Here is a 21,876-nt window from a genome sequence, read left to right on the forward strand (position 1 = left end):
CTCCAGTCATTCAGATTAGCGCATGTTGCTAACAACTAAACCAAATCAGCTGAGCGTCTCTGCTCTGTCTGCTACTGTAAACAACAGCCAACTGGGAATTGCTCTCCTCAGCCCATGAATCATGTGAAATGACTGGAATGGCTGTGTATTGGTCACAATGTTTTTCCCTCACATTGCTAGACTTGTGTAATGACTTTACTGCCTTCCTTATTTCTATTTATACATGTATTTAAATATAATCATGTTTAATCTCTGTGGAAAATCAAAGTCACAGTGTTTATGGCAATATTAAAGTTATTATTTAACAATGGGTGCCGCTGTTTCATGTGTCATGAATCCTAAATGTCCTTGGAGTGAAATGTCCTAAATGTCCTTGGGGGTAAATGTCCTTGGGGCGAAAAGAGCTGGACTTTGAGTCTGTTTGGTCGAGCCTTTTCCAAATGACCCATAGGCCAGCAATTTGATCTCCCACCAGTGTATACTGCGGTCGTGTCCTTGGGCAAGACACTTGACCCGCTTTGCCACAAGTATGAAAGATATTGGGATGGGACAATAGCTGGTATACCGTCCGCAGTATTAAAATGCCATTGTATCAATTAGGGCTGTAAATGAATGATACGGTAACATATTATGATGGACTTAATGGCAATACATGTATGAATATAGGAAGTTATATTGTGATACTTTGAAACAAGTTACGTATACAATTTATCCAGTTATTCACATATTAACCCACTGAATAAGGCATTTTGTTATTCTATATTATCAAAACATAATTTTAGTAAACTTGTATCAGGACGTAATGAATATAAAGATTGGAGTATCGGGATATGCAATAGAGGTTGTTGACAGAGGTCACGTCTGATTATGCCAATACCCAGAAAATGCAAGTCTAATCGTATGCTTATGCTTACAGTTATCTACTAGCCACTGTAGGCTTTGTTTTGCCCTGATAATTGAGCAGTGTTTCTGTTCTATTCAAAGTAGGGCATAATGATGAAGCAATATCATATTATTAACACTTTTTATTCCCATGTTTAGATTGTTAAAGGTACACTATGTAACTTTTCCGGCAAAGCACTACCATCTGCAAGTAGACCAGTGGTTTTCAACCCGAAATCAACCGATTTCAGGGGGTCCCCAGATGATATGACGTTCCTTTTGACCACACAGAGCTGAGGAAGAAAGCCTTTGAACACTCCTTTTCCTTGGAATGTGTAGCAGAAAGACCGGAAATTGTCAGATGTCTTCAAAACCAGGCTGAAAGCAATAGAGACTTCCTCAATAATGTGCAATTGTTGTTAGTTTTATGTTGTTCATTTGTATGTTGTAACTGTGTTAAAAGTTGCTGCCTCTTGGCCAAGTGTCCCGGGAAAAGGTTTTCAATGGGACTCTCCTGGCTAAATAAAGTTTAAATACAGTACTGAGAAATAAAAATACAAATGGATACAATAATCTTAGTGGTAAATGTAGATTATTATGTGTTGGCCTTCTAAAGTCATTTGTCCAAATAAAATAAAACATTAGACACAAGGCTGTTTTGTCACTTTGGGGTTGCAAATGGCAACTGTACCAGTAATTATTTTGGGGGTCAAAAAGTTTGAGAACAACTGAAGTAGACAACAGATGGCAGTCCCTCCCCCAAAAATGTTACATAGTTTACCTTTAAGCATGATAAAATAAGCAATTTCATGGTACAGTGGCAAAACTAATGAAGAAAATCTAAAAAGAATAAGCAGTATTACATCCACGTTCTCATATTTTAGCCTGCGGTACATCTGTGCTGGACCTGAAACTGAGCACTAAAGTGACCTTTACTGTGGGCTTAGAGACCTTTGGCATAATCTGTTGCACTAAATGAATTATTTACTTACCGGTAGTAATGAATTATGTATCATAGCTCCTAATATCCATCTCCTTTTAGATGTTTTTTTTTTTTTTGAGAGTTCGAAGAAGCTTATCACTCAGTTTGAAGAACCTTGAAGAATCACTACTTCAATAGTTTATACTAGTGAACACTGACTTTGATGTAAGAGATACGTTTTCCATTCAAATTGTTATTTCCAAAAGGTCTACACCAAAACGTGATGCAAGCATGAATCCCATAACATTTAATTTAGAAAAGAATTACACCTTCTCATATAATGTGTTAACCTGGCTCCCGTCAGACTGATATGTGTAGCACTCTGAAATGAGTTGTACAGTGCATCTGGCTGGCCAGGTTAACTATATGTGGCTTTCCAATAAAATACCTCTGAGACTGGACCAAAGATGAATATAAGGTCTAAAACAAGAGGACAACTGGCATGAAACCAGAATAAAGTCTTAACCTGAAAATGCAAATTAAATGCATGATTGAGGTATGAATAATATAAAAAAAAGAGATTTCACTTCTGCTAATTTTTTTATTTTTAAACTTTTACTACCTACGGTATGTAAGGTCCACTGTCAATTCCGTGGGCTTTTCTTTTGCCTTTAGCTGTAGCGATTTTGTTATGTACTTTTGTCATTGTATCTTTGCAGTCTGAGGAAACTGAGATACACCCTTTTTGTTTACAGCTGAATACAAAGTGAACCACTGGAATGCAAAAAATGATAAATGCAAAACAAGCAATTGTCGAAGGCCTTTGTTCGCCAGAGGAGTCCTCGTATGACCTCTTGAGGTCATACGAGGACTCCATGTCTACCTCTTCCCAGTTCTTTCAGTTCCTGTGGTGATTGCTCTTAAATAATGACTTAACTTATATCCCTTTATATATTTATTAATATTCAGGAGTCCAAATGGTTTACAAAGTTGATCTGCAGAGAGGCGGAACTGCGGCTACTTGGGGCTAATACAATCTCACCTCTGCCACTCTGGGCCAGCCCACGCAGAGGCAGGGCTCCATCCGATGTGGATCAGTGTGTTATGTGCATGCATCCAACACACATAACAGATGTGTCTCCGCACGTATCCGACACTCACTGGACCTGTTTGTTATACAACCCTTTGTTCAAAGCCCTAGTTGGTGGGTGTGTTGCAATTCAAATTCACTAACATAATAGTAAAAAACAGTGATTCAAATGTTTCCGTGGTAACAGTGTAAATATCTCTGTTTTTACTATTACTGCTACAGGAACTCCTGTCTTATGTACTAAAGTGGTCTTTGACAGAAAAGACTAATAATACACAATAAAATGTTTCTTTGATTAATTTTAATATTATTTGACTTACATTTACTTTTACATTTGGGACAAATCCACACTCTATATTTGATAAAACCTCTGTTAAAAGTCACTGAATGTCAGGCTCATTTCTGATTTCAACATGAAGGAGGAGCACAGAAAACGTTCTACTCCGCGTCAAATGGCTTGAAGAAGAACCTCAAAATAATGCTTCTTTTGACTGTTCATCTTTTATATAATGGCAGTATGAAACACTACCACTGCGCTGCAAGTGATAACACAGAAACATACAACAAATATTCAAAGTTTAAATTAGAGATAAAACATAAAGAAGATTTGTCTTTGGGGGAAAAAAGTAGTTTAAAAAGTAGCGCGGTTTCCCCAACATTGGCCAGTGCGTTCAAGCTACAGAGTGAGTCCTCAATGTCATGCTCGAGCAGATTTGGCACTCATGTCTTTCATTCATTTTTTTTTTTAAGTAGTAAATTCACAAAGCCTTTCATTCATTGTTAAAATATTAAATCACAAAGTTATGCTAATGCATCCTGTATTATGTCAATACACAAATCTGCCACAAAAATGTACAGCTCAAACCCGTGTACATGTTTGGCACTTCCTTGAGTGACAACCTCCTTGTACAAGACAAAAACAATAAAATTACACAAGAATAGATAGTTTTTCATTATTAACAGGAACCTTTACAATTAAATATGATTGATGGTGTGATGAGGATGGTGGTGAACCATGTAATTGTTTAAATATGAATAAAATAAAAACATAAAAGGTAAAATCCAGATAGAGATTTTATTATTTGCACATTCTCGATCAGAGAAATGCTCAGGTTTCACACTGCTACAAATCAAAACTACACATAACTTTGCCAAACAAATTATTGACATATTATTATTATTATCATTGTTATAATAACCTTTAGATTTGTTATAATTTATTCAGACATCATGAACAATCAGGAGTTGGCACTTTTTCCACTTCAAGTATATGAGTCTATGAGTGTATGTGTGACAGCAGGAGCTTAACAAAACACTTCTCTTGAATAAGGATGTCCCAACTTCTATATGAAAGGCACACTGAAAAATGAAACTAAAAAGGTATTGATAAGCATTTGTGCGAAACATATCAAGCCTTTTTTTCATTGCACAACCTTTACAGCGAAAATACTGTAAATCCAGAACCTGATACGCAGGAATTTTCTGGACCTGTCACTTGAAGTCGCTGCAGATTTACAATGCGACTACTTCATTTGCTAAACAAAGCTACGATAAAAGAGCTGAACTTAGGCTGAACTCAACCCAATTAGGCATAATATTATGACCATTACCTGCATAATACACAACATACCGGTAATGTGTGTAACAGATAAGATGGACTTTCATCAAAACTATCATCTTATTCAGCTAATAGCAGTTTTCAGAATGTTTACTGTGATGGGGCCAGTAACTTTACCTTGACATCTATTACACCATTATATCAATTTAAAAATTACCTTAGAATCTCAGATTGGGGCTATGGCTAAATGTCTGTGAGGCTTAAAGTATAGTAAAGATCCAGTGTATATAGGCTCTTAAGAATTTCACATGAACGCATGACATAAACAGTTTTAGGCGCACATCTTTTGTATTGGTTCAGCGCTGCTCTGTCTCAGCTGCCCCAACATAATTAAAATCTGCAAAATATACATCCCCACCCACTAACCTGGTCATAAGGTTATGTCTGATCCGCGTTTTACACTTTTACATGAGATGAAGAAAATAATCCCCGTTTTAAATATAATATATGGTACCTTAGTAGATCTTGTTAAAACACTTAACACATTTCTGTATTTAAAAATATTACACTGAACATTACTCTGATGTATGTAAGAAAGAATGGTCACTGTAATGAAAGGTAAGTACAAAATGGCACTGGTGATGACGCTGAGCAAAATCACATAAAAGCAGCCACTCTCAATTTGTAAGAGCTAAAATGCTACTTTAAGGTAACAAAAGTAAACACGGTACCTTTAACATAAGACTTAGAGATTGAATACAGAAACCAACAGCTCAAAAGACTAGGATACAATTATTTAACACATCTGCGTGACTTCTGTGAACAAAATTAAATTATTTTTATTGCAAAAACAATGTAAACATCCCTTTAGATATTTTATGACATGGCAAAAGATCCTTGCAAATACAGTGGCTGAGTTATGATTTTCATAGGTTTTGTGTAAAAGTGGGACAAAAATTAAAGATTCTAACAAGATTTTGGTTTCGATACATCAGTCAAAGTCAAATACGGAGGGTTTTACACTAAAGTTTTCAAATGTGTACTTATAATACAGTAAACATCTGTCTGAAACTATCTGGTTAATACTTTTGTCATAAACTTCATATAATCCTCTGTCATCCGAGAGTGTTCCATAGAAACAAAGATTTAGAAAGGTAGTGGTTTACGTGATACTTGAAACCTTTACCTTTATAGGGTGGTATAGCTGTCAGGAAAGTATGTGAAATAGGAGCTTGTTTACAGTTCAGTTTTCCAAAAGAATACCACAGATTTTAGCCACATTTACAGTCAACACTTTGTATAACACATTTCACAGTACATATTTGCCCATTGTGATAGTTAAGTACCGTGTGTCCCAGTCCCAACAATTACACAGAACCTACCTGTATATCCAAAAACAGCGCTGAAAAAGCTGACAAAATACTATCCAAACGTCTCACTCGTTTGTACTGCTCAGAGGAACACAACTATGCTACTTCTATTAGCTAACAGCTAAGAGCGCGGTGAAAGGTCTGACATCGCATAGCTTTTAAACACTTAAGATTTCATTTTTGACATGTAGCTGGAGTATACGGGTCTGTATTTACACCTAGCAGCAATGAAACCACCACCAAGTTTTTCAAAACACTCGCTTCCAAACAGTTGTCCAAGTAAATGTGGAATGGAATAGAATGTGCATTAAAAAGATGTGTATCCTTTGCTCGGTTGGTCATGCCTTTTATCCTGTTTTTTTTCTTATAAATCCTACTGGCACAATAGATTTTTCTCATTACAGTTTGCAATTCAATTTTGGCACTTAAAATATAAACACAGTCTTTTCTTTTTTTCCAAAAGATTAAGCACGTAAATGTACAATTTCCAGTGATAATTTGAGGTGGAACTTTGGTCTTCATATTATCGACTGGATTTACAGAAATGCTGGTCATCAAATGGAAAAAGATTACAAACAATTATGAATGAATAAATAACTTATTAAATAAATAAATAAGAAAATAAATAACTTGAAGGCCTCACAATATTTTAGAACTGGTATAATGAGAAAATAGCTTAATTACACCATCTTGAAGTGTTTTCAATTACCTTACCTATTCAATATAATGCTCTAAGATTTGGCCCCTGCTTCTGGTAAAACATAGTCTTACCTGTGGCAAAAGTGGAATGAGAGGTGAGTTTTTCAGTGGTCAAAAGTGCAAGTGTGACAAGTGTAAACCATGGGGATCTTAGTAGTACATAGTACATAGAATCTGAAAAGTTATAGTATGCTACGATTCTGTTTGCTGTGAGTGGATGTTTCATCCATGTGTGCTACCTGTCCTGTAGTTTTAGTTAAATCTCTTTAAATGTCTGCACTTAAATACTAGATACAATCTTGTCTAGACAATTCAACTGTGTGATAAAATATAGTTCTATAGGTCAGTGTGCAAGATGCAGTAAGCAGTAACAGAAGAGCCTCCTATTTGCTGGCCAACAGTATAGATTTAGGTGCTTTTGATGAGGTATGATTATTGGCCAGTATCTCAGAGGGGCAATTCGCCAACAATATTATTATTTTTTTGACTGAGGCTCATGTGTTAAACTACTGGTTGCTGGTGAACAAAAAGAAAAATGTATCAATGTTATCAATGTTATCAAATGTATAAATGTTATCAATGCTGCAAACAGAGGAGTGAGGATGATATTGCGAGTGAAGATGTAGACGTACTCCACACCACATTTGTAAATAATTCTAATGGCAAATTTCCCATATTCCTTAACCATGCCCAAATGGAGTTTTTCAGAAAGTACCTGCAGAATATTGTCAGCCCGCCGGTACGATGATGATGACAGTGAAGGGTCCAGTGTGCTAAATAAGGATAAGTCTTCAGCTGTCTTCACTCTCCACTGAGTCTGTACACTGTCTACAGAGGCAGATCTGTGCTGTTGTGACGAGTCTTTCTGGAAGTGCCATCGTCCCGGGGCAGCGCTTTCTGCAGGTTGGACATGGCTGCAGTTTTCTTCAGGTCAATGACAGCATAACACTCACTTCTTCGTGGTGCCTGCTGCGATCCACACTTTTTGGATGGTAGGCGCTGGTGCTGAGGCTGGGCCACCCCGGCGAGTGCTGAGGGGCAGGGCTCTCCCTCCAGGTCCACCTGAATATAGTTCAGCTGCCGCGTGGGCATGTGGCCGTGCTCGCAGCCCCCTGCTCCGGATCTCGACCTTCTACGGAAATCAAAGTTAAATATTCTGCCACCTCTGTCGGGCTGACAGGAGCGAAGCGGAGGCGGGCAGGGGTGTCGAAGCCGTGGCGGCTGCACCTGCTCAGTGTTCACATAATTCTGCAGAGCATCTCTATGGATGCCCCTGCTGTCTTGGTGGTACCCGTTAGGCGTCCCAGGCCCTTCAGAGAATTCATACTCATCAAAGTCTTCCTCCTCTTCATCATATTCATCCTCATCCTGCTCGTCATCCTCCTCTTCTTGCTCTTCGTCCCGCTGCAGGGCGCTGTACTCCCACACAGGGGGCAGAGAGGGCAGGTTCTCATAGTTGAGCAGAGCTGTCCTGCGGTGGCTCATGCCCCGGTCACAGGGGTAGCCCTGAAGGGGCAGCGAGGCCGGCCCGTGGGAGTGCAGCAAGGAGTGCGAGTGACTGTCCCCAGTGGTGCTGCTGCTGCTGCTGGAGCCTACAGACTGGGATACACTGCTGGGGCTGAGGCGCTGCTTCCGGCGCAGCCCGTTGATGTTTTCGTAGGTCAGCTCGCTGCTGTCCGAGAGCTCATGGGTCGGATGGCGGAGTGGATGGTGATGGAAATGATGATAAGAATGAGAATTGCACAAGTGCATAGAGGGCTCGTCTCCTTCTGTCTCTGACCCTGTGGCGCCCTCTACTGGCTGCAGACTGTGAGGGTTGAGCCTTTCTCTTTCTCTCTCCCTGTCCATTAGATGGCGCTGTGCCGGAGTAGGGCCCAGCCGGAACTTCACCTCCTGTGAAGATGGCTGTATGAATACCTGAGGTTCTTTATGCTCCTCTATGGAGCAGCAGCGCAGGTTGGACTGAGCAGAGCTCTGGCCTCCCCGAGCTGTTTCAGAGAACGTGCTGGGACGAACTTCAGGTAGGGAGTGCACACAGTGACGCATAGAGAGATCCCCCTCCATAGTAACAGTATTTACATAGGTGTGAGTCTGCAAGGGGGAAAAAAACATATCAAAATATGAAAAACTGAGCCAACTTGATTATTAATACACAGAAAAACAGCTGACCTGGTCCTCCAAACCCATCAGGCTGTGACCGTGCTCCTCTGTGATTGAAGGCTGTGAGTCGCCTCTGAGAGGGTAACCTGGGTAACCATTTGGAAAAGCCTGACCCGGAAATCCTGGCGCTGAAAACACATTTACACTGTGACAATGATTTTCTCTTACATTTCTTAATTTATTTAATTTTTTTTAATTTTAGCAACAAAAATGGTCTGACTTGGTTTTCTATATTCTATATATTTGTAAAAAAAACTTCCTCATCTTCTTTCTCACACTTATTGTGCTTTATCTCCTATATTTTGTAAATATAGTTAGTATATTTTTTCTATTTTACTGTACGATAGGGACACGCGCTGGAATAGTTTTTTAATTCAACTGTTTTTGACTTTTTTCGGCTGGATTTGAGCGTTTTTCGTTGCATTCGTTGTGTTGTTGTGACGTGAGCTAGCTCCGAGCGAGCCCACCAGCCCCCCGCGCCCTCCGGCCGCCGCTGAAGTACGGCGTGTCGTCGGTACACGTTTATATACACGTTTATATGAAAGAGGAACTTCACGAACGGTCGGGACACGCACTGGAATCGCTTTAAATTAACTTGTTTTGACTTTGTTCGGCTGGATTGAGTGTTCTCTTCGTGTCGTTGCGATGTGTTTTGGCTCTGAGTCCCCCGGCTCCGGCCCCGCCCGCCGCCCGGCGCCGTACCGCGTTTATACAAAGGAGGAACTCATGAAACTGCGGAGAACTGTCGTCTTACCCGGAGATCGTCACGTTATCCCGTCGCAATACTGACCTGAACCTAATACTGATGTGCAATTCTGTCGTATGTGCAATTGCTGTTGGAATTCATGTGCAATTACTGTGAAATTCATGTGCAATTACTGTGAAATTCATGTGCAATCTATGTGCTGTCCTGACACATATTCATGTGCAATTACCGTCGGATCACATGCAATGGTATTTATGTATTTATTTGTCTATGGGAGTTTTTATTTATTTATAGGAGATCTTCTACTGAAAGTGTTTTCAGACTTCCTATAAGTGATCTGTTCTTCTGTATCTACCTCTGTATCTACCTGCGTTGCACCAATGAAATTTCCCCATGTGGGACAATAAAGGAATATCTTATCTTATCTTATCTTATCTCTAAATGTACAATAACCAGCATTAGACATGGTTTATAAGGAATAATGTACGAATTAATCCGCAAGCTTTAGCAGGTGTTTTGCCACCTCTGTAACTCTCACTTAACCTGAGTCTTAAAATAATTCACAGAATGGCTGCTGTTTTGCTGAAACCCAGATCTACAGATAATCCCAAAAGCAAAGTTGTACAGCATTGTGCTTGTGAGTGCTTGACTCACTGTTGGGTGTCTGTGGGGTGCGAGACATTTCCATCTCTGGAGTGTGACCGCCGCGGCCCATCATCATCGACTCCTCCACCACATTGATGCTGTTACACTGCATCAGCTCCTGCAGCAGGTTGAAGATCTCTTCGGCGCGAGAACACTTGAAAGCAAATATCCCTAACCAAAGAAAACAAATAGAAGTTATTATCAGTGATGTAACTATATCCATATTTCATTCATGCATTGGAATTATCATAGTAAAAATATAATTTTATGGGAATGGGAAGCTCATAGTATTATAGAAATGCAACTGGATTTAAGTGTCATTAAAATAATTCAAGTTGGCTACACTGATATAGAAAGGTTTTAAAAAAATAGTCAATTTGAGAATATTTTGAGATTAAGACATTTTGCTTTCTATCAATGAGATTATTTTCATTTGCATAATTGCTACAATCATAACTAGATTACTGTTGTCATTTTGTCACCATTTTAATACTTGATAGATACATACTTGATACAGATGTCGATACTAAAATAATTATTAAAAACACTCTTCACTTTATATAACATTCTGTCAAGTTTGTACTTTATTTTTATCATGTGGCCTTAAACTGAACTAGACTCTATAAAAGAGCAAGATCATTCTATAATTCACTTTGTTCTATAAATGTTTTTTCTTTAATGGCAATATCATAGTATAGTCAATAAAACATTCCAAATATATGGTACACTGTGGAATATCATTGCTACCATATTATTCTACTTAATGCTTAAAAGATAACTCCAGCAAACTTCACAAATGAAACATGTTTAGTTTTAGAACATCACATTCAAATTGTGTTAAAGCGCTTGTTTTATTATTACATTTTTGGGTGATTCCCAAAATGCAGTCTAGTTAATTGAACCTTTTAATCCAAATGTTGTCATCGTTCAGAACATCCAGAATACCATAATTTCCCAGAATGCAATGATGTCATACTTGTAACAATTCCTCGCTAATTATACAAAGAATGAATGAAAGCTGGTCTTCAGCCTACCCTGTCCGGTCTGGCAGCGCCGCCCACTCTCAAAGGAGAACAGGTTGGAGTCGTAGCCGTAGCGGCGCAGACATAGGTACGGCCACCGGATCGCGTCCCGTTTGCGAGTGTGAAGGATGAGTTCTGTCTGAGTGAGCTCCATGATCCCAGAACCCAACTCATTCCCCTCATCATCCACATTGGTGACCTAAAAACAGATCTGAATGAGTTAAAATAAAATCGGAGGAACAAACAGTCTGAAGACATCTAAACTCAATTTGCCCTGCCTTAAATTTGGTGAGATGGTTGTCTCGGATGGGGTCTCTGTACAGACAGCTCCAGCAGCTCCCCATAGCTACAGCAGGCCAGCTGAAACCTAAACATGAAGAAGATGCGTTCAGTCTAATTCATAAACCAAGAAAGTGGCCTATGTCCGGTTCATGATGAAAATATGGTTAATAGTAGTGATTATTAAACCATAACCAAATACTTCATATTTTACCAACGTTGTTTCATAATTACATTATTACAAATACAGTACTACAAATTGAATAATCATTTATCAAGCTTCAAATTGTGAAAACATTTCTAAACACATACACACATAAAACCTTACTCAGACTAGGCCATCAGTGAGAAGGTTTTTGGTTCAAACCCCGGGTCTTCGACTGGGCATTGTGGTCACGCGGCACATCTCAGTGACTGACATCTTTGAGGAAGACCAAACAGTCTTCCCCCTTCACAGAAAAAAGGCAAATGTCTCAGATACAGAATATTTAAATGTGATGATGATACTCAAATTTGCTCTCAGATATACACACACCAAGCAAACTGTATGATCAACATTAACAGTCCTTGAAAGGATACACTTTATAAAAAAGATGTGCATAAGAAGAATTGAATAACACTACTACTACTACTATTAACAAGAACAACAATAATAATAATATTAATCATATTATTGTTGTTGTTAGTAGTAGTAGAAGTAGTAGTAGTAGTAGTAGTAGTAGTAGTAGTAGTAGTAGTAGTAGTAGTAGTAGTAGTATAGACAGATAAAACATCTGCCTTAAGTTCTCTCAAACATCACATCAGTGTCGACAGCAGGCCTAGATTCCGTGGATAACAGGCTGTTGCACATGTGTAATGTGGTCTCTGATTGTCTCTGATGGTTGCACAGACAGGTCTTGGCTCTTGTGGGTCTGGATGTATTTGGTGTCGCTTGTAAACTGATGAAGCCGCTACAATAAGCGCTCATCCTGGGCCTGATGCAGCTCCATTCCAGCTCAAGCGCTAGCTAACATTTAAACGCTGCTATTTCACAGATACACAGCACAACGCCTTTCGTCAGTTTAGCTTTTCACAGCAGAAATATCTGCCTTTTGCTCAATCAGCCGAGCTGCTGCTGCAGCGGCGATGTGCCCCATCCTCGTGCTCACTTCCACAGTTCAGAGGCATCAGAGGGGCTGTAAAGCCCCAACACACCGCCTCTGAAAGGCTGCTGCTCGGCACGGTGGATACAATAGCGTAGGAACATAACAGTGAACGAACAAGTGGATAACGACAGCTATGGTTTGCTACTCACATGTCAGACACGGCGTTTATTGGCCCTGATGCGAGCGGAGCATTGATACAGAGAGAGTCGGCGGCAGCTGCAGCTGATGCTGGATGTGGCACTTGAACGACAGACAGAAGGAAAAAGATGCAGCGGGAGCAGTAAAATGATGTTATTTTTCCTGCTATTACGCCTCCTGCTGCAGCACGGGCCTCTGCCTGTATGACATTTCCTATGCAGCTGGGGTGAAAGTTCACAGAGACAACGAGCCAAGGGGAGCGACAAGAAGGTACAGGCTGGAGGACCATGGAGGGGCCGTGAGGGGCTGTCCACGGGGTCCAGAGGGAGGAGCGGCCACACACTCACAATAACAGGGCTGGAACACTGCTATAACATGGTAGAACAACTGTGATACATCTGGACTAGGCGTTTTGTGACCATGATCCAAACTTTCCAAATACAATAGAGGGGTGGATGGACAGATACTGTCATTCAGTTAGGAATGTTCTTTTTTCTTTTTATTTTTGGCCAAATCAAAGCAGTCTATTAACAACTTGGCACAACAATATGCAGTTTTGTGCTTGAATACCTCTATTTGTATCAATTTTCAATGTTCAATCAAAAATACGTGTTTGCTTCAAATAAATGCCCACTTACAATGTAATTTAAAGTAAATGAATTAAGTCTTCTCTTTTTTCTTCAAGCTCATTTTAGGTGGTCTGGACAAAGATACTTGGGGGGGAAACACCGCACGAGAAGTTCATTTTAGGATTGTCATCAAATAGTCAGCCTGACAAATATGTTTCTTTATAATAAAGTAAACAATCAAAACTGACGGGACTCCTCGTCGTGTGTGCCAAAATAAAGGAATTGATGGTTGAACTCCCCTCCGAATAAAGGATCTTTGAGTTGAATGACGTACAGTCACGTGCACAGCTGTTGAAACAAGAAAATATTCGCGTATAGTCAAATCATTATGACTGGACAGCAAGTCACTTTAACGTATCTCTAAGTTTTTATCTTAAGAACCACGTCGTACAGTTAAATAACTTGAATTACAATAGTTGTTACAAAAACGTGATACAATGTGCTGTCGACCAATCACAGTGCGTTATTCTGATGACGTGACGCGTTCTGGTTGGTTTGGCAGCAGCAGTTTTGGGAGTTGTCGGTCAAATGTTTCCTGAGGTTTATGATAAGAGATTTACCCGTGCCAAACTGTAATATCTGCACATATCGTTGTGTGAGTGCGGTATTAGTGCACTTTTTATGCACAACTGAACCAAACCAACAATCGAGTGTCAAAAGCTACGTGGAGCCAAGCGTAAGTACAGGCTACTATGTATGAGGCTACCTTAAATGACCCACGCACTTCCATTGTATTAAACCCTCAAATACCCGTTTTGTTGGAAAGAACTCCGAAGATATTTGGTATTGTTTATGTCGGCTAACCTGGCTGACAGGTGTAATGACAGCCTACGTCATCGCGTTTAGGCTTTTACACAGCAGTGCAGGTGTCAATCGTGTTTTGAGTTTACTTTCCGTGACCAATTTTTGTAACTATCTAGTTTGTAATTTTTGAATGTTTAGATAACGAGTTGATTATTAATGGCAAGAAGAGTACAAATTGTAATTAGACTAACTAATTGTATTTTGCATGTCTTATTATCAGGCCATGGCTGGGTGGTTACCTATGATTGGAATGACTGCCCTCCCACACCTGGGAGGACTCTACTTAGGCTTTACTACACGTAAAGAGGTGAAAACCTGGTACCCAACATTGAAAAAACCCTCATGGAGGCCACCAGACGCAGCTTTTCCAGTAGTATGGACCTGTTTGTACACTGGCATGGGGTAAGGCCACAAGATCCGTGTACGTTTTAGCTCATACGTTTTAGTGTCATATTAATTAACATAATTTGTTGTCATTTTGGTAAATGCTGCAGCTATGGCTCATACCTAATTTGGAAAGAACTTGGTGGATTTACTGAAGATGCACGGGTTCCACTAGGATTGTATGGTCTGCAACTGGCACTGAACTGGGCCTGGACTCCAATCTTTTTTGGCGCTCACAAGCTTAAATGGGTACATTTTACTAATCTTTTAAACATACTGTGCTTCTGTTTTGTTAATACTGTAACGACATATTCTATGTTAGGCTCTTATCGAGATTGTGCTGCTCACTGGCACTGTGGGGGCCACAATGTGGTCATGGAATCCCATAAACAAAACTGCCACTCTGCTCTTGGCTCCTTATCTGGCCTGGCTGTGCCTCGCCACCTCCCTCAACTACAGCATCTGGAGGGACAATCCTGAGGAGGGAGAGAAGGAAGAATAATAAGGGATTCTTTTTCTATTAAATTTTGCCATCGAGAAATTGTTTAATTTGTACACAATGTTGTAATCAATAAAATATTGGTCTGCATTTGTAAAGTTTACATATTGTAGAAATATTGTTATTGTTGTATGTTCTGTATGATTTCTAAAATTTTACATATCCAAGTAAACATATTAAATTCCATAAAGCATCTTTATTTTCATCCATGTAATTTAACACTTTCTAAAAACAATTATTTTTCTTGAGTTTTTTCTTGACTGTCTTCTGGTGGTTTAGAAGAAAATCTCTGCATTAACGTCTTCCACAAACCCTTCTTTTCTTCATCCATCTGTTGCATGCTTCCTGTAAATTTAAAAAATAAAAGTTAATACAATAAATACAATATGCCTATATATTATACTATTGTGTCCAACTGTACATACCAGAAAGGAGAACTCTACATTCTTCCACTGTTACACCTGTAAAACTTGTGTCTTTTACTCGGGGAAACTGGTCAAAAAGAAAACATATTAAATTAAATGTATTTAAGTATTCCACTTACCATAAATGGCCATACTACAATTATTGTACAACTCACTTTTTGTCTGTATACATTAGTGTTCATCCGAGCCAGACTTTCATACATTTGGTCACACTTTTCTGGGTCTGAAATCTAAAACAAAAATAAACTCTTAGGAAATACCTGCATAAGACACATGAGTTCTATTCAGATCAAACTGTAGCTGACAAAAATAGGGGAACAAATGAAGAAATACACAGAACAGCGGTGTTCTAGAATGTGAATATTGGTCTTAATATTATTGTTAAATTTGAAGTAATAATTGTATATCAGGCAGTCAATTACAACAAACATGTAACATTTCCAATATTTCGACTCTCATCTAAGAGTCATTCTCAATTTGCGGTTGAGAACTGAAGTATTATATCAATAAACACAGAAAACAAATAGCAGTGAAGCGCAAGCAAGGGCAAACTGTGAGGGTTAGCCTTAGCTTAGCCTGGTTTGTTTTGCAACGCGTTTCCATTTTAAGTTCAATACCTGTGTGCTCTCTCCTTCTCGAAAAGTCGCAGCCACCCTCTGTCTTAAGAACGTCCCCAAATCCCGTGCTTTTTTGCTCTCATCTCTGGGCCATTCTTCACATAGTTTAAGGAACCGACGATATCGCGTAGCAGACATTTTGAAAAGCAAAACTTAATTCTGAGCTTCGGCGACCACCGTCTTCTTGTTCTTCTTCTTTTGGAAGTTTATGGAGGTTGGCAGACTTACCGCCACCTGCTGTAGCCAATATGCTAGTGCTTGGTGCTTATACTAACAATGAGTGAAAAAGAAAAGCAAAACAAAACAAAGTATTTTTTTTCATTATATCAGTTCCGGTCGCAAAAGTCCTCCTTAAACGTGTTGTCTAGATCTTTCCCAGTAAAAATATTATCCACCTTTAGGAATCTTTTGGCAGCAACAAGGACCATGTCAATTCTGCCCGACTTCTTATTATTCAGGTCAACTGAGCAATTAAGAATCATAGTAAGAGATAGATTGATAAAGCCCTCCTTGATTCTTTCCCCATTCAACGTCTCCTCACACGTTTTCTCTTGACCCTCTTCACAGCTTCAGAATATGAGATTTTATTTTCCGTCCTGAGATTATCAATTCGTTTTCTTCTTGGACAAACAGCCGATCCCACTCTGTGATTCCCCTTGCAATGGCAGCACGTTGGCTCTATCTCTCTATCTAGTCAGCTCTGGAATAAAATCTAAAAAATAAAGTCTGGCGGATACCAACACTTGGATACCAAATCGCCACAAAACACCAAAGAAGAAGAAGTTGTGCAACCTTTAAATTCTTCCCCTCTCGGATTGACTTGAGGTAGCTTTAACCAGTTTGCTCGCACATACCGGCAAAAACATGAGTGCGCCCAGCGTTAAAAAGGGCTCGTCTGGGCCTTCTGGTGTGGTTCAGTGGGTCACCTCAGCTTGTCGGTTTGCTACGGACAGAAACGACTTTAGAAGGTAAAATGGTCATACTTAAAAAGGAAAAACATGGTGCTAACATCTTGCTAACTGGTGGCATGCTGTGCTGGAATATTTGCCCTTGCATTGACAACCCTCAATATCCTCAAACTTATGTATCCAAATTGAGGATCTTAATTTATAATGATATACATGGTGAAAGTTTTAACACTATTAATTCTGTTCGTATGATTCAGTTGTTTCACTTTATTTTGCCCCGTTATTACTATTGTATTGGTGATTTGCATAAACTGGTATTTCAAGAGTCATTGATTTATACAATTTTCTTGTGAATCTTCAGGAATCTCTTGGTGAATCTCGGTTTATTTGTTGCTGGAGTTTGGGTGGCTAGAAATCTCTCAGATTTTGATTTGATGTCTCCTCAGCCTGTGACATAACATCCATAATGTCACAAAAAGGTAAAGCTACAATAAATAGCAAGAGACAGTGATTCTAAATAATTAAGTAACACTGATTCCATTGATTGATTCAATACCATGTTATTTTTCATTGTACAGTTCAAGAGTGACGAAAGAGGATGCTCATCCATCTGGTTGGACGACAACAACAACAACAATAATAGTTTTTTCTCTTGTTAAACCTTTTTTTTTTTTTTATTCAGTGTTTTTGTTTCAAAACTTTTATGGTAATTGTGAATCTTTTGTGATCAATGTAGTACATTTTAATGATGCAATGATGGCCACACGGGATGTAATTGTGGCTGCAACCCAAAACTGTTTATCAGCTAGAAAGAAATCGCTATCCCTTTTGAGAAGTTTAGACCTTTTTAGTCAGGTGTTGGCTGTGGATTTAGGATTAAAACCGGCTCTCCTCTATGATGCAAACTGTGCCAGTTCAGAGCAGGTGCAGCATTACCTGAGCTCCCTGCAGTCCTCGCAGATTGTTTCCGAATCACTGTTCACTTTAGATTTAAATGACAACACCCTGATAGTCAACAAAGAGTTTGTGTTATTACACATTCATGAAATATTAAATTGTGGCAGTGTGGGGGTAGTTGATGTGTCTCATTTGCTAAAATCACCTGTTTTATTTGACCAATCTAGAGGAGAGTTCATGGACATGATGCAAAAACTACAGCTCCTAATACAAGGATGTGAACGACATAATCCTGAACCTCTGTATGTTGGTGAACAGTGTGAAGAATGGAATCTGTGTACAAGTTTTGGTGTGTTATTGGGTTATCCTGTCACTTACTGGTTTGATCAGAACAAGAGCTTTGAGAATTGTCTATCTATGACCCCTTTAATGGTTACTTCTGCTTCAGCAACGTGGAAAACTGATGCCACTAGTCACACATCTTGTCTGTACTCCTTCAGTATCCCAGTGGATTTGTTTAAAAAGTCTCAGTCCATCCTAAAACATTGGAATAGTCGTCTTAAAGAGCGGTTTGAAAAACAACATGTCCTTACAGATCTCACCATTTGTCAAACAACAGTAACATTGCCATCAGTATGTCTTTGAGTAGGTTGTATAATGCATGTCATTTGATCAAATAAACCCGATCCATTGGTAAAACTACTGTCACCTGTGTTCACTGCAATACATGATAAGCCTACATGTACAACTTGGGTCTTTTTTTTTGTCCTGAGAGCTACTTTTATGAAACAATATGGCAATATTGGCATTTACGAGCATTAGATTGGTGCACATAAATTATTAACCATTATCAATTATTTAGTAAACAAATAAACAAAAAATAATTTCTTGATTCCCTTCAATTTTGACTTTGACATACAGTAGGTAACCCTTAAGTATGTCAGTCAACTATTTTATAAGCTAAGATAACCTTTATTTGTCCCACAATGGAGAAATTCCAGAGTAGCAACACAGATTAGGCACAGAAGTATAATAATCAGAACAGATAGTGATTTTCACAGTGAACTTTAGCTTCTCAGGCCAATAAGCCTAGGATGCTTCCTTAAAAGCAAACAAAACGGTTCGAGTCGGGGCATGACAGCTTTAAAATATTGCTTTCTTCACATTTAAAAAACGTGTTCAAGGAGACTTGATTTTATCAGATTAAATTCAGATTATCAGATTTATCAGATTTATTTCTAAGTGATTCTAATAAACATGGCATTTGTATTAGGCCTCCTTTACAGTAAGTACTTGTAAATAGCTCAGCCAAAACCCCTTTTCACATAATTAGCCTCAAAGCAAAATGGCCTAATTTTTCAAGGTTTTCAGGAAAATAGAAAAAACACTTTTAATCTGTAAAACTTTTTCTGATGGATCGTAATAATTTTAGACCATAAAGATGCAGCAGGGTCTGGAGAGTAGCATAAGACAAAAATAATAATTTAGGCCCAAAATATTTACTTGGTAGTGCTATAAGGCCTGTTCAAGTACCCAGAGTTCAATTGTTTGCCTGATTAAACCCCCATGGTAAACATATTTTAAAAGCAACATTTTAAGTAAACCCTAACACCTAACATTTCTGACTTTTCTGTGTAACAGACTGGAATAAGAAATACAGTTTCTAGCCGGTAGATAAATAAATATGAGGTAGTCCAACTAGACTGGGATCATAGTGGTTTAATGAGAGACAACAATTCTCCACAGCGACCACTGACTTTGATCTGGGCCAAGTGGTCCGCTCTTGTCGATCCAATGTTGATAATGGCAACAGGGATTTTTCTGTCATTTGCCGCTAATAAAAATCTGTAACCCGAGTAAACCTAAAACAAAAGAACCCATCAGTTATTGTAGAAACAACATTTGTTAGAAATACAATGCCTGATAAACAATAATAATCATCAAGGTGGTGACTTTTTTTAATGGATTTTATACAAACATACCTGTAAAGAAGAGCCAACAACAAGGACAGCATCTGACTCAGCAAGTCTTTCATGGACAAACTGGACTGTGGTTTTGCTCACGGTGTCACCAAAAAACGTGACCTCCGGCTTGAGTACACCACCGCAGTGTTCGCAGGAAGGCACTCTGAAATGCAGAACCTGTTCATCCTCCAAAAACACATCTCCGTCTGGTGCCACAGCTCCGGCATGTGCTGTCCAGTCTGGGTTAAGAGTTTCAAACCGCCTTTGAAGATATTCCCGGGCAGAAATGTCACCGCAGCCAAGACATATCACTCTAAAAAGACAGGCAGACTGTAAGTGAATACTTTCAATACTTATCACAATAAATATTTTGATATCCATGAAAGAAGCATATATTTGTGCACTATATCAGTGGGAATGGTTAAGTGGTTAGAGCGTTCACCAACAACTAGGGCAGTGCAATTTGGTCTAAAATTAGTCCATGATATATAAGAGAAGAGTTGCAATGATATAATTCACAATGTAAATTACGCCAGACAAAATACGTAACTGTGGCATCTATATTTGTTTTGACTTGTTTAAGGATATTTAAGTCATAGTTATAAGATCTGCTTCCACTCCTCACAGCTTTTTAATGTAATTATTGTTGTGGTAGTGTTAATGCTAGGTGATGGCGTTTGCTATTAGCTGCAATCTTTGTCTGTCTCACAACTGAGGAAAGTCCACTGCAGTGTACGCAGAATTATTTCACAATATTACAACTTCCATACTGCCCCAAATGCAAATGATGATATGTCATGAACTAAATGATATGGTCAAGCACTACCACAAACCCTCTTTTTTTAAAATTCCATAATATACCTGTGAGAACACCCATGCAGCTCAGTGAGACTTTTTTGTCCAGCTTTTGAGTGAAGAGCGTCCACATTTTGCGTGACCAGCCAGTGCAGCTTGCCCCTTTGCTCCCACTGCTGCAGCGCCCTGTGTGCAGCATTGGGCTGATGTGAGGAGAACTGAGGCCACCCAACAAAGTTTCTGGCCCAGTATCTTTGACGGGACTTGGCACTGCGTATGAATTCCATATGCTCCATGGGACGTCTACTGGTGCGTGCGTACAGTCCCACCTTCTCAGAGCGGTAGTCGGGGATCCCAGACTCTGTGGACAGTCCTGCTCCAGTCAAGATAAACAGGCGGCTGGCCCGGGACACAAACTCCTGCAGCTCCTCCACATACTGGACATTTGTGGTACTGCAGGGCGGAACAAAGTTCAACACACCTGAGAATGTCCTGTTTCCAGATGGTGTGCACAGGGGCAGGGTTCGCAACAGCAATCTCATCTGTAGAAAAACAAATATTGTTATTATTTACACACTCCTGAAAAACACATTTGTTACAAAACACTTCAATATACCAAAAGGTGATTATTGTCTAGTATTGCTCTATAGGGCAATCAATCAATTATGCCCACTCAGTAATTATGCCCCAGTCACATTTTGATTTATTTTTGATACATTGTATTCATGGCCAGCTTCCTGTTATATGCAACACTATATGACTCTTTCCATTCAAAATATATATTATTTATTGTGTTTTATTTAATGGTTAATACCTGTGAAAATTGTGAATTTCAAATCATCCATGGATGTTTGAGTAAAATTTAGATATGTGCATTCATATTTATAACCACCTACACACATAATAGATCCATGCCTACATCCTGTCGATATCAACCGGAAGAGGGAGACAAACGAGAAAAAGGACTTAGCATAACTAGTGAATGCACTATTATATCATAAACCATTATTTAGAATAAAAAAACACTACAGCAAAGCAAAGATTCGATTTGTACAACACATGCAAACCTGACACAGACAAATTGATACTTGATCTTCTGTTTAAGCTAAAATGATAAAAGTAGAACAGGATACATTCGTTAATAACATGCGCAGGAAACTTACCTTCAGATATTCTCTCTGCTACAAGTCATAAGCGGCACATTTGGCTTAGTAAGACACAAAAAAAGTGTTTGCCGAAGCAGAGTTGTATAACAAGGTTGTTAACCTAGGAACGTTCATTAGGTAGCGCTACCGGAAACACGCCGGTATCCGATATTTAGTGTTACACGAGGCCGAA

General features: G+C 39.1%; 6 protein-coding genes across 7 annotated transcripts; 3 read left to right on the forward strand and 3 right to left on the reverse strand.

Moving 5' to 3' along the window:
* Positions 1-3,175: 3,175 nt before the first annotated feature.
* On the reverse strand, positions 3,176-12,917 carry frs3 (fibroblast growth factor receptor substrate 3). The gene is made up of 7 exons (XM_072452395.1): positions 12,628-12,917; positions 11,662-11,782; positions 11,333-11,421; positions 11,067-11,253; positions 10,042-10,203; positions 8,691-8,809; positions 3,176-8,612 (listed from the first exon to the last, which is right to left on the reverse strand). The coding sequence occupies exons 3-7, from the start codon at positions 11,396-11,398 to the stop codon at positions 7,350-7,352; spliced, it is 1,797 nt and encodes a 598-aa protein (XP_072308496.1). The 5' UTR covers positions 11,399-11,421; positions 11,662-11,782; positions 12,628-12,917; the 3' UTR covers positions 3,176-7,349.
* An 830-nt stretch (positions 12,918-13,747) lies between these two features.
* tspo (translocator protein) lies at positions 13,748-14,958 on the forward strand. Of its 2 annotated transcripts, none has more exons than XM_072452396.1 (4): positions 13,748-13,921; positions 14,270-14,451; positions 14,544-14,682; positions 14,756-14,958. In XM_072452396.1, exons 1-4 carry the CDS (start codon positions 13,790-13,792, stop codon positions 14,933-14,935), a joined length of 633 nt encoding a protein of 210 aa, XP_072308497.1. In that variant the 5' UTR covers positions 13,748-13,789; the 3' UTR covers positions 14,936-14,958. The 2 variants fall into 2 exon arrangements, with proteins under 2 accessions (XP_072308497.1, XP_072308498.1); XM_072452397.1 differs by having other exon boundaries at positions 13,748-13,785.
* Positions 14,959-15,113: 155 nt separating this feature from the next.
* Positions 15,114-16,166, reverse strand: uqcc2 (ubiquinol-cytochrome c reductase complex assembly factor 2). Its single transcript, XM_072452398.1, has 4 exons — positions 15,975-16,166; positions 15,513-15,587; positions 15,358-15,424; positions 15,114-15,277 (listed from the first exon to the last, which is right to left on the reverse strand). Exons 1-4 carry the CDS (start codon positions 16,110-16,112, stop codon positions 15,168-15,170), a joined length of 390 nt encoding a protein of 129 aa, XP_072308499.1. The 5' UTR covers positions 16,113-16,166; the 3' UTR covers positions 15,114-15,167.
* A 595-nt stretch (positions 16,167-16,761) lies between these two features.
* Positions 16,762-17,541, forward strand: tomm6 (translocase of outer mitochondrial membrane 6 homolog (yeast)). Its single transcript, XM_072452400.1, has 3 exons — positions 16,762-16,942; positions 17,244-17,361; positions 17,461-17,541. Exons 1-2 carry the CDS (start codon positions 16,839-16,841, stop codon positions 17,338-17,340), a joined length of 201 nt encoding a protein of 66 aa, XP_072308501.1. The 5' UTR covers positions 16,762-16,838; the 3' UTR covers positions 17,341-17,361; positions 17,461-17,541.
* A 33-nt stretch (positions 17,542-17,574) lies between these two features.
* On the forward strand, positions 17,575-18,461 carry cunh1orf74 (chromosome unknown C1orf74 homolog). The gene has a single exon (XM_072452399.1). The coding sequence runs from the start codon at positions 17,636-17,638 to the stop codon at positions 18,422-18,424; it is 789 nt and encodes a 262-aa protein (XP_072308500.1). The 5' UTR covers positions 17,575-17,635; the 3' UTR covers positions 18,425-18,461.
* Positions 18,462-19,311: 850 nt separating this feature from the next.
* On the reverse strand, positions 19,312-21,838 carry sirt4 (sirtuin 4). Its single transcript, XM_072452900.1, has 4 exons — positions 21,702-21,838; positions 20,605-21,080; positions 19,762-20,056; positions 19,312-19,641 (listed from the first exon to the last, which is right to left on the reverse strand). The coding sequence occupies exons 2-4, from the start codon at positions 21,078-21,080 to the stop codon at positions 19,489-19,491; spliced, it is 924 nt and encodes a 307-aa protein (XP_072309001.1). The 5' UTR covers positions 21,702-21,838; the 3' UTR covers positions 19,312-19,488.
* Between the last annotated feature and the right edge of the window lie 38 nt (positions 21,839-21,876).

Source organism: Eucyclogobius newberryi, unplaced genomic scaffold (assembly GCF_026437365.1).
Source record: "Eucyclogobius newberryi isolate DKJ021-1_F unplaced genomic scaffold, fEucNew1.0.hap1 SCAF_19, whole genome shotgun sequence".
NCBI classification, from domain to species: Eukaryota; Metazoa; Chordata; class Actinopteri; order Gobiiformes; family Gobiidae; genus Eucyclogobius; species Eucyclogobius newberryi.